The sequence below is a fragment of the Bos indicus x Bos taurus genome, chromosome 18 (assembly GCF_003369695.1).
Source record: "Bos indicus x Bos taurus breed Angus x Brahman F1 hybrid chromosome 18, Bos_hybrid_MaternalHap_v2.0, whole genome shotgun sequence".
Classification (NCBI taxonomy): domain Eukaryota; kingdom Metazoa; phylum Chordata; class Mammalia; order Artiodactyla; family Bovidae; genus Bos; species Bos indicus x Bos taurus.
The window spans coordinates 9,361,004-9,373,098 of record NC_040093.1 but is presented as its reverse complement, the minus strand read 5'-3'; the positions used below and the strand labels follow the sequence as shown (position 1 = coordinate 9,373,098).

Genomic DNA, 12,095 nt, shown 5'->3' with positions numbered 1-12,095 from the left:
ATAGATGAGGACATGGAAGCCCAGAAAGGTTAAGTCATCTGTCTGAGGTTACGCAGCCAGTAAGGGACCGAGCTGGGATTCGAACCCAGAGCCTCCCCTCTCATCTGTCCTTCCGATGATAACTAGGAGCATGGCGGTGGGGGCTGGGAGACTTAGTCCTGGGGAGGGAAAATATCATATCTGAACCCTCACTGCTCACCAAGCTCTGCTTTCCGAGAGAATTATCTATTGATTCCATAACCCTCACGACTGGGGATTGCAGGCCATCAGATTCTGCCCCAGCTGCAGGTCCTGGAACCGCACGTGATTTAATACATTGAATTTGTGACAAAGGAGAGGCTATTGCTCTCTAGCTGAAGTGACAGCATCAAATAATAAAACAAAGTTACAGAACCTTCCTGGTGGCCCCGTGGCGAGGGTGCCATGCTTCCAGTTCAAGGGCCCTGGGTTCGATCTCTGCTCAGGAAACTAGATCCCACGTGTGACAAATAAGACCCAGCCAGCCAAATAAATAAATAAATATGTATTTTTAAAAGACAAAGTTACCATCAGGCCTTTCTGGGAAAATGGTGACTTTGGAGGTAGTTGGTATTATTTGTTTTTTCTTTTCTTTTTTAAAATTTCTTTTTTATTTTTGGCCTTATTTTAAATATTACCTTCTTTCAAATATCATAATAAAGCCACATTTCACTGCATTTTTAACATGAGACTGTTTTAAGTTCCTAAAAATGCACCTGTGGTTATCACCCTTTTCTTTCTCTGTGCCTCAGTTTCCTCATCTGTCAAATGGGGGTGACTCTTATAGGCTTATAAATAAGCCAATGTATGTCAAGTGCTTTGAGCAGAACCGGGCAGAGAATTGGTGCGAAGGAAGCATTTGGTATCATCATCATCATTTGCTGATAAGGAAAATGGAGAAGAAGGGTCAGGGTTTGAGAGGATTCACACCACTTTGGTTCAGATCCTGGATCTTCAGATCCTAAGTTGTGTGGCCTTGGGCACAGTTGTCCAGCTTTCTGAGCCTCAGTTTGCTCGTCAGCCCAATGAGCTGATAATACCTGCCTTGCTGGGCTATGAGAGATGGCTCATATACAAAGTATCAGGTCTTATAAATAATGAGATCCTTGACTTCGGCCAACTCAGTCCCCTAAAACTGACCCCTGACTTTATTCTTTCTCCCACAGTGGAGGGCATCGTGGGGCTGGAGCAAGTGAGCAGCCTTGGGGATGGCCCGCCTGGTGGCCGCCCGCGCCGGGGCATGTTCCGGACAGTGGGACAACTCTACAAGGAGTCCCTGAGCCGCCTCATGGCCACACTCAGCAACACCAACCCCAGCTTCGTCCGCTGCATCATCCCCAACCATGAGAAGAGGGTGAGCGACCTGGCCTGGGGAGGGAAGGTGGCTCTGGGGGGAGGAAAAGTCCCATTCACTGAATTTAGTTGGAGCTATGTCTGGTCCCAGGCTCACTTCTGGCTGTCTGTCTGTGTGACCTTGAGTACATTGCTTTCCCTCCCAGGCTCATGGCCCTGTCAGGAAAATTCATTCATTCATGGGGCTTACATTTTATTGAGCACCTACTAAGTGCCAGGTGGTAGGGATACAGTGAAATCAAGGAGGGCTCCCTGGAGGAGGTGAGGTCTGAGCTTGGAAGGATAAGTGGTATTTCAAGCTGCTTGTGCAAAAACCCAGTAGTTGGTTGGAGTATGAAATGTGCAAGGGATAGAAAAAAGGCCGCTGGAGCTAGGGAGACCATGCCTGGCCTCCAGGCCATCAGTAAGTTTTCTAGTTGGGAAAATCAGAGAATAGACCCTGTAGAGAAGGGTCAACATAAGAGAAGATGAAACTACAGAATTAGGTGCTTGGGGCTTGTACTGTCCTCAGGAAGTAGGAGCTGCAGTTATTGGGGAGGTGGCTCTGTGTGTGTGTTTCCCTTCTCTGTAAATACTGTGTGTATGTTAGTCGCTCTGTTGTTTCTAACTCTTTGCGACCCTGTGGACTATAGCCCACCCGGCTCCTCTGTCTATGGGATTCTCCAGGCAAGAATTCTGTGGTGGGTTGCCGTTTCCTACTCCAGGGGATCTTCCCAACCCAGGGGTCAGACCCACATCTCTTGCATTTCCTGCATTGGCAAGTGGATTCTTTACCGCTGTGCCACGTGGGAAGCCCCTCTGAAGTTGGAAAGTGGCTTAACAATCAGTGACCTGTCAGGGTGTAACTGGCAGGAGTTTTTCTTTCTTGGTGGTATATAAAATAACAATGTGTTTTATAATTGAGGGTGCCTTATATTTGATGAAACATGGTATACGTGGACTCAGCCACGTCTCCATAGAACCCTGGTCCTTTTACGTGGAAAATGGTGCTTAGAGTTTAAGATGTGGGTGTTCGGTGTGCTCAATGGTATCAAGCTGTCACTCCAGGGAGATTCCAGCATGTAGATGAGGTTGAGAACAACTGATCTAGAAGTCCATAAAAAAAACTGGTTATTGTGTTGATTACTCTGGAGGCCTGGGCAAGGCAAGAGTTGTCTTTTAGAATGCATGGTTTTCGTAGTGTTTAGATTTTTACCAAGTGCCAGGTAGTAGGGGTACAGTGAAACCAGGGAGGGCTCCCTGGAGGAGGTGAACACTTCCTGGGTTTCCTTGGTGGCTCAGTGGTAAAGAATCTGCCTGTCAATGCAGGAGATGAGGGTTCCATCCCTGAGTTGGGAAAATCCCCTGGAGAAGGAAATAGCAACTCACTCCAGTATTCTTGCTGGGAAATCCCATGGACAGAGGAGCCTGCGGGGCTATAGTCCATAGGGTGACAAAGGAGTCGGACTCGGCTTGGCAACTAAACAACAGCAAAAATATTTATATATTTATTTGGCTGCACTGGGTCTTAGTGACAGCATATGGGATCTAGTTCTGCCACCAGTGATCGGACTATGCCCCGCTGCATTGGGAGCCCAGAGTCTCAGCCACTGGAGCAACAAGAAAGTCCTTGAAAGTTAACTGCCCAAAATAATAATGTATGTGCTTTGTTCACCTTCCTAGACTATGCTATGCAAATTCAGCCTTCCCGCGCGCCTTCCCCTCTACTCTGTTCTTTGCCACGCAACGCTGTTAATCATTTACTTTTGACGTTTATCAATGATGTCTTGCGGAGAAGGAAATGGCAACCCACTCCAGTATTCTTGCCTAGAGAATCTCATGGACATAGGAGCCTGGTGGGCTGCTGTCCATAGGGTCGCACAGAGTTGGACATGACTGAAGCGACTTAGCATGCATGCATGCATTGGAGAAGGAAATGGCAACCCACTCCAGTATTCTTGCCTGGAGAATCCCAGGGACAGAGGAGCCTGGCGGGCTGCCGTCTATTGGGTCACACAGAGTCAGACACGACTGAAGCGACTTAGCAGCAGCAGCAGCAGCAGTGATGTCTTGACCTCACTGTCAGTCTCTTGCAGTGGACAGTGAGCTTCCCCGGGGGCAGGCATTTCTGCCTGGCGTATAGTAGGTGCTCAGTAAATTATAGGCTGGTGGTTCAGTTGCTAAGTCATGTCCGACTCTTGCGACCCCATGGACTGTATGTAGCCTGCCAGGCTGAGTCCATGGGGTTCTCTAGGCAAGAATACTGGAATGGGTTGCCATTTCCTTCTCCAGGGGATCTTCCCGACCCAAGGAGCAAAGCCGCGTCTGTTACATCTACCTGTACTGGCAGGCGGGTTCTTTACCACTAGGGCCACCTGGGAAGCCCAAACTTATAGGTTGAACCAGATGAAACTGCCTACCGTTTTCCACCTGCCCAAACTGCCATCCACCTGTGTTCCCCTGCCGGCTGCCGGCCGGTGCATGGCGCCCCCGTGTGGTGGCCGCTGACCTCGCGTGTCTGTCACTGCTCTCCACAGGCGGGGAAGCTGGACCCCCGGCTGGTGCTGGACCAGCTGCGCTGTAACGGCGTTCTGGAGGGCATCCGCATCTGTCGCCAGGGCTTTCCCAACCGCATCCTCTTCCAGGAGTTCCGGCAGCGGTGAGCGGCATGGGTGGGGTGGGGCCAGGTTTGGAAGCCGCTGCATCTACATTCAAAGCTCCCCTCTCCCGCGCCGCTACTTCTGGGCTGGGCGGGGGTGTGGCCTCGGCGCGAGGGGAGGGGCGGGGCCTCTGGGCGAGTTCCTTTGGTTGCTGAGTCTCAGCTTACTCTGTGTTGTGGGAGAGCAACGTCGCCTTCAACGTCCGCTTCAGTGGGCTCCCCAAGAGAAAGGGCATAGAGCATTACGTTGTAATCGGTTATCGCAACAAGCGTTTCTTATAAAAATGCAGTCGAACAAGAGAACAGAAAATATCAACATATAAGATCCCTAGTGATTGAGAAAGTCTGATACACACATTTCTCAATCACCAATAAAAACTATGGCACTTTAATATTTGATATTAATATATTATGTATATGATATTTATGTGCATGTATATATACGGTAAATATTAAAACAAAAGTTATGCTTCACACAAGCTGTATGTAGCAGAATCATTCACTGAGAATGAGAGCCCCATATACAATTTAAAATTTTCCTATTAGCCATATTTTTAAAAGTAAAAAGAAACAGGGGGAATTAATGATAGCAAGAGAGTTTATGTAACCCAATACAGCCAAGATATTAGATCATTTTAACATGTAATCTGGAGAAGGAAATGGCAACCCACTCCTGTATTCTTGCCTGGTAAATTCCATGGACAGAGGAGCCTGGCAGGCTACAGTCCGTGGGGTCACAGGAGTTGGACACGACTGAGCACCCACGCAACATGTAGTCAATATAAAAATTTAGTAGTGAGACATTGTGCATTATTTTGTTTCTTACTGAATCTTTGAAGTTCAGTGTATGTCTTCCATCCATAGCACATCTCAGCTTGGACACAAATTTCCAGTGGTCAAAGAGAAATATACTCCTATTAAGACAATGAAATTGTGTTGAAAAGAAAAATATTTTACACTGCTTCAGTTTTCAAATTGAAGTTTCATTTAATTAAAATGAAATGCAATTACAAATCCTGGTCTCCAGTTGCCCCAGCCATCTTTCCAGGGCTCTTTGTAGTTGCGTGTGGCCAATAGCGTTACATTGGACAGCTCAGGTCTGCAATTTCCTACTCAAAGTGTGGTCCCTGGATCAGCAGCATCAGTATCACCCAGCAGCTTATTAGATATGCATATTTTTGGGCCCCTCCCCAGACTTACTGGATTAGGATCTGCATCTTAACAAGATCCTTGGTGACTGAGAAACTCTGATACACGCAGATACACACACACACATTTCCCAATCACCAGTTTAAAAATATGGCATATTAATATATGACATTAATATATCATGCATATGATATATATGTGTGTGTGTATGTTATATATATATCATATCCATATTTTTAATGAAATGTCATGATCCAGGGAGCGGGCATAGAAGGAGAAAGGCGCTGAGGATGGACACGTATGTGTTTAATGAAATGTACTTTTCAAATTCGGATTTGCACAGAGAAATGTAAAAGAAACATCTGTAAGGCACTTAACTCAGGACCTGACACGTAATAAGTTCAAAAACATCAGCCCCCATTTGTTATTCTCACACTTCCGAGACGCACCTTTTTTTACATCTCAATGACCTATGCACGTATTCTTGCTAAGTCACTTCAGTTGCATCCAACTCTTTGCAACCCCAGTGGACTGTAGCCCACAGGCTCCTCTGTCCATGGGATTCTGCAGGCAGGCATAATGGAGTGGGTTGCCATGCCCTCCTCCAGGGGATCTTCCCAAACCAGGGATCACAACCGTATCTCTTAGTCTCCTGCATTGGCAGAGGAGTTCTTTACCACGAGCGCCACCTGGGAAGCCCCAATTACTTATGGTGTTGGTGTAATTAAACACTTGTAATCAGCAAGTGCTGTGTCCCAGGAGGAGAGCTTTTATTGATGACATTGCTTCTGGTGGTGATATCGATGCTCTCAGGCTGGTGAGCGACCCTCGGTGATATTTGAATATTTCTTTCTGTTACTGTTCCTATTGTCGTTGTTCCTATTGTTATTTGTCCCTCTGAGCCCAGTGCCTGGCCGTGGTGACAGTTTGCTGTTACTCTTCACCCTACCCTACCCCTCTCCCCTCATTGCAGGTATGAGATCCTGACGCCCAATGCCATCCCCAAGGGCTTTATGGATGGGAAACAGGCCTGTGAGAAGATGGTGAGTGAGAGGTGGAGTGCAAGTGTGTGTGTGTGTGTGTGTGTGTGTGTGTGTATGTATGGTCTCAAGGGGTGGAGAAGGTTGAGCTGGAAACCTCCCCACTCCTCGCCCCTCCTCCTCACAACCCCTCCCTGAACCCCACAGATCCAGGCCCTAGAATTGGACCCCAACCTCTACCGCGTGGGACAAAGCAAGATCTTCTTCCGGGCAGGCGTTCTGGCCCAGCTAGAGGAAGAGCGGGACCTGAAGGTCACAGATATCATTGTGTCCTTCCAGGCAGCTGCCCGGGGATACCTGGCTCGCAAGTAGGGCTCCACACTATCTCTTGGGGTCATATTGGCCACGACTGGTTCAGGGAGGGTTGATCAGATGTCCCCAGAGGCGATGCAGGAAGAGGTTGACCAGCTGGGTCCAGATGGCAGGGCCTCTGAGATGGTAGAAGGGCTGAGATACAAAAGGATGGAGCTACTAGATGCCCAGGCTTCTTGGTTCTACAGTCCCTGAGGCTCCTGAGTGATGCTAGGACCACAGAGAAGAGTTCAGTTCAGCCATAGGGCGACCAACCATCACAGTTTGCCTGGGACTGGAGGTTTCCTGGGATGCATGATCTTCGTGCTAAAACAGAGGAAGCCCCAGGCAAACCGGGTTGAGGTGGTCACCCTAGTGGCCAGTACCTCGAGGGACTCCAATCTGGAGGAGGAGACATACACCAGCACAAAGGGTCACAGTCCAGGGTGAGATGTGCTTCAGTGGGGGTCGTACAGCTGCAGCGAGAGGCCCTGCAGACCAGGTAGATGAAAGACCACGGGAAAGGTGTTCCAGGCAGGAGTGACAGCCTGCCAAGGCCTGGTGATGTGAGAGCCTGGCACATTTCAGGAAGGCGGCGAGTTTTCAGGAACATCCCCTTCTCCCTGGGAACTGGCCCAGAGGAAGGATCAGAGAATAAAGGACTCCCCAAACACCAGGCTGAGAGGCAGGGACTGTGTCCAGGGGCAGTGGGAGTGGCAGAGGGCCGAGTCAGCTGTGGGCGTAGAAAGACCTCTCTGGAAGCATGTCAGGGATGGGTTGGAGGCTGGGAAGGAAGCTGGGGTGTCTGGTGGGGTAGAAAATGAGATCTGAACTGAAGCTGAGGCAGGGGCAGAGTCAAGGGCAGAAAGACTGATGAACTGCCCACACAAGATTTACCGACAATAGAACAATGCTCGCACACGGCTGGTGCGGCTAAGTTGCTTGTCATGTCTGACGCTTGTGACCCCATGGAATGTAACCCACCAGGCTCCTCTGTCCATGGGATTCTCCAGGCAAGAATACTGGAGTGGGTTGGAATCTTCCCAGCCCAGAGATGAAACTCAAGCCTCTTTCATCTCCTGTGTTAGCAGATGGGTTTTTTACCACTAGTGCCACCTGGGAAGCCCAGTAGACATTTAATAATGGTTGCTAAGGGGACAGGGCCTGGAGGGGCCGCGTGTCCCTTCTCCCACCTGCCTGTCTCCCCACCCAGGGCCTTCCAGAAGCGGCAGCAGCAGCAGAGCGCCCTGAGGGTGATGCAGCGGAACTGTGCGGCTTACCTCAAGCTGAGACACTGGCAGTGGTGGCGGCTCTTCATCAAGGTGAGGGCATCTGGAGGGGTGACCCCAGTGGCAAGGAGACAGGTCCTTGGGGCCAGGTCTGCTTGGGCAAGTGACTTCCTTGGTTTGGGCCTCAGTTTTCTGCATCTGTAAAATGGGACCAATCAGCCCAACACTTGTTCCTTGGGATTCTTCAGTTAACAAGTGACAGAAAATCCGACTCAAACCAGCATGGATAGTAGATTCGGGATAGCTTTATGTGCAGCTGGGTCTAGGGTTGAGTTGGGTGTCCCTAAGATCCCCTAGAATTCAGGGATTCACTGGAAGGACTCACAGAACTTAGAAAAGCTGTTCCACTCGTGGTTACAGTTTATTACAGTGAAAGGATGGACATTAAAGTCAAGAAAGGTAAAAGGCGCACGGGGCATAGTCCAGACTTCCATTTGGGTTCTTCAGGTGTGGGTGGGGCTGGCCTGTTTCTCCAGCCAGAATCACTCAGTGTAAAGTGCGTCTTTCATCATGGACTTGGATGAAGAACTTTGAGGCACACTGTGAGTGGCCAGTGGCTGCTGTAGGCAAAGCGATCCCGTAGCAAAATGGGACACTTTTAGTGCTGCTTGTCATGTACCCTGGACTGTTCTAGACTCTTGGTAAATATGAAGTCATTCATGCATTCCGAAAACCCTGTGAAATAGGGGCTGCTATTATTCCCAATTCTGTTTGTTTTTTGGCCCCAGCGAGGGACATGTAGGATCTTAGTTCCCGGACCAGGGATCCAACCTACGCCCCCTTCATTGAAAGCACAGTCTTTTTCTTCTTCTTTTTTTAAATCTGTGGCCAAACCAGCAGGCATGTGGAATCTTAGTTCCCTGACCAGGGCATCGAACCTGTGCCCTCTGCATTGGAAGGCTGAGTCTTAACCACTGGACCGCTCGGGAAGCCCCTCTCATCCCACTTTTCTAGATGAGGTGACACAGGCAGTAGTGGAGGAGCTGGCATGGGAACCCAGGAATGGGACTCTCCTCAGAGCGTGAGCTGTTAGCTTCCGAGCCCAGTGGCCTCCCACGGTGGGAGCCAGCCATCCACACCCCCTCCTGTCCCCACAGGTGAAGCCGCTGCTGCAGGTAACGCGGCAGGATGAGGTGCTGCAGGCGCGGGCTCAGGAACTACAGAAAGTGCAGGAGCTGCAGCAGCAGAGTGCCCGCGAGGTGGGCGAGCTCCAGGGTCGGGTGGCGCAGGTAAGGGGCGGGGCCATCGCGCGGGGGCGGGGCCAGTGGGTGGGACCGGTGGTGGTGGGCGGGGCTTCCGACAGAGCCCGCTGCAGGAATAGATTGCCGGCCGAGTTTCACTCGGGCGGAATGGGGGCGGAAACTGTGGTGTGGTGAGCAGTGAGATGCAGGGAGCAGGGTCCTGGGGATGTGGCCAAGGTATCTGGTGGGAGTGGGGCTGGTGCTGCTGAGACAAGATGCTCGGTAGCTGGTCCAGCACGGGGGCAGGGCAGAAGCCCAGTTTCGTGGCGGGGCCACCCTCCGCAGGCGGTGGACCTTCCACTGTTGCCAGCATTTCTGGTATCTTAAAATAACGCCGAGACAGAGCCCTTCTCGTTCATTTTTTCTGTTTGCTTTTTCGGAGTTATTTCCTTTGGTTGAATTTCTAGGCGTGGGAGTAGTAAATGCAATGTGAGCTGACAGAAAGTCCTCCAGAGGCCATTTCTCTGGAGGATGGACTGGAGATGGAGAAGCTGGAGGCTGGGAGGCCGAGAAGAGTCCACTGGGAGAGGATGAAACCTGAGCCTGTTAGGGTTATGGGAGCAGAGTGGGGCGGCAGGGGATGGAGGGGGACTGACGGACTATAGGGAAGTGAGGGAGAGGGCGGAACCCAGCTGGCTGACTCGGTGACTGGGGCTCATCCTGAGATGACGGGCAGGTTGGGGGACTGTCTTCCATCCCTCCCTCCTGCCCCCCAGGCCCCCAGGCCAGACTAGATCAGGGGGCAGGAGACCCTGATGCTCTGCGGAGGGCCATCCTGGGAGCACTGCCTAGCAGCCGCTGACCTCCCCTCCACCCCCTCCCCAGCTGGAAGAGGAGCGTGCCCGCCTGGCAGAGCAGCTGCGCGCAGAGGCAGAGCTGTGTGCTGAGGCTGAGGAGACCCGGGGCCGGCTGGCAGCCCGGAAGCAGGAGCTTGAGCTGGTGGTGTCCGAGCTGGAGGCCCGCGTGGGCGAGGAGGAGGAGTGCAGTCGCCAGCTGCAAACCGAGAAGAAGAGGCTGCAGCAACACATACAGGTCTGCCCACCCACCCCCTGCCTGCGCCGCGAGGCCACCTCCCCCCACCCCTTCTGTTGACCCCGCCCACCTCTGCTTCAGCAAGCCCTGCCTCTTAAAAACAAGTCTCAGTTCAAAGTGGCTTAAGCAAAGAGACTACTTTTGTTTGTTCTTTTCAAATAATGGGAGACTCTAGACTCTGTAAGCTTCAGGCATGGCTGGATCCAGGTGCTCAAGCAGTCGCCTCAGTACTCTGCCTCTCTCCATCTTCTGGCTCCATTTGCCTCTGTGCTGCTGCATTCTGAGGCTGGCTGCCCTCCCTTGGTTCCCCTTCAAAATCCACAGATGTGTTCTACACTTGAGGCACATCTCAATTCAGATGCTAAATTCTCACTGGCAGGACTTCATCGGCATTTGTGCTCCATAACTTCTTCAGTGGAAACACGTAGATTCATATCCCCAACTTGGTCCAAACATACTTCAAAGTTTCCCAATAATTAATTGAGTGACTGGTTTTCAGTTTAAGAGAAGTTGAGATAAATTGAAAATTCAGCTCCTCAGTCAGACTGGTCACATTTTGAGAACTCAGTAGCATTTTAATCATTGCCTCTTGACCCCATTGGAGAGGGAGAGCCCTGCCCTGCGGTTATGGAGATGGCCTAACACACCACACCTGATCCTGGGCAGATGTGCTAGAAAGCAAGTTACTGGTCACAAATACTCACAGCCTGAGGAAGGCAGACACCGTGACATAGAGAGTCACAGTGGGGTTGCACTCAGGAATGCAGTGAACCAGCTGCTGCTATGGGAGGCAGGCTTAGTAGTAACAAGAGAACGAGGTGACCCCACTTCCCTGCAGGAAGATGTGATTGGTTTGTTTATTTAATTAATTAATTTATTTTTTGGCTGCACCACATGGCATGCATGATCTTAGTTCTCTGGCCAGGGACCCCACCCCCATGCCTCTGAACTCATGCCTTCAGCACTGGAAGTGAGGAGTCCTAACCATTGGACCACCAGGGAAGTCCCAATTACTTTGTTTAAATAATTCCAAGGACTACCAGGTAATTGAAGTGCACTAGACAAGGATAAGCAGATACCCTGTCTTGTCCCCAGGATATAATATCTGTATCCTATAGAGATATTGTGTATAGATATCTATACAGACAGTGTAGACAGTGTATAGATATTGTATGCTGGGCACCAGGTTCAATGTCTCCAACAGTGCCTGGCCCCCCTGCCAGGCACTCAGTCAATGTTTATTGAGCCAATGAATGAAAGTAATAGTTGGGTCCTTCCCAGCCCTGCCCAGAGTGTGGACCTGTTTGAGCCACAAGCCCCGGGGGTCTGTGAGCCATCCCCACCACCCCTGTCCGTCCCATCACACCCCAGTCCCCACCCCTGGGTCCTCACCCCACCTCCTCCACACTCCAGGAGCTGGAGACTCACCTCGAGGCTGAGGAAGGGGCCCGGCAGAAGCTGCAGCTGGAGAAGGTGACGACGGAGGCAAAGCTGAAAAAACTGGGGGAAGATCTGTTACTCTTGGAAGATCAGAACGCCAAGCTGAGCAAGGTCAGTGGCCGGTGAGCCCCCAAGCGTGGAGGGTGTGGGCCCACTGGTGGGCTGGGTCCCTCTCTGCATCGCCCACCCCCAGCATGCCCACCTCTAGGAGTCTTTGGATTCTCCATCTTGGCTGTGTCTCCCTTGAACTTTTCCCATCTCCTAGCCTCTCTGTCACAGCTTCACTCCAGCCAGTGTTTACTGAGCAGCTATTATGAGTCATTCTTTATTTCTGTGTCATCAGACACCCCAAAGCCTCATTGCTAAAAGCAACCCCCATTTCATTACATCCCATTGCTCTGTGGGTCCACTGGGCTATGGTCCCCTTAAAGAGTTGCCATGACATGATGGCAGGGGCTGGAAGGTGGTATCTGGGTGCTCCTTCATGCGGCCTCTCTGCTTACAGGAGAGCCTGGGTTTCTCATCTGGCAGCTCAGGACTCCCAGAAAATGAAGCAGAAGCAACCAGGCCTCTTAAAGGCTTAAGCCTGGAACTGACATCACTT

General features: G+C 51.0%; 1 protein-coding gene across 4 annotated transcripts in view; it reads left to right on the top strand.

Annotated features, from left to right (window-relative positions):
• The window catches only part of MYH14 (myosin heavy chain 14), a 78,962-nt gene that overhangs the window by 40,687 nt on the left and 26,180 nt on the right, over positions 1-12,095 (top strand). For all 4 annotated transcript variants that reach the window (XM_027515059.1, XM_027515058.1, XM_027515057.1 and 1 more), the window contains 8 exons: positions 1,185-1,372; positions 3,888-4,009; positions 6,132-6,201; positions 6,346-6,506; positions 7,703-7,811; positions 8,876-9,007; positions 9,845-10,051; positions 11,465-11,602. In XM_027515059.1, the coding sequence (XP_027370860.1) occupies positions 1,185-1,372; positions 3,888-4,009; positions 6,132-6,201; positions 6,346-6,506; positions 7,703-7,811; positions 8,876-9,007; positions 9,845-10,051; positions 11,465-11,602 (1,127 nt within the window). The remainder of the gene's footprint in view (positions 1-1,184; positions 1,373-3,887; positions 4,010-6,131; positions 6,202-6,345; positions 6,507-7,702; positions 7,812-8,875; positions 9,008-9,844; positions 10,052-11,464; positions 11,603-12,095) is intronic.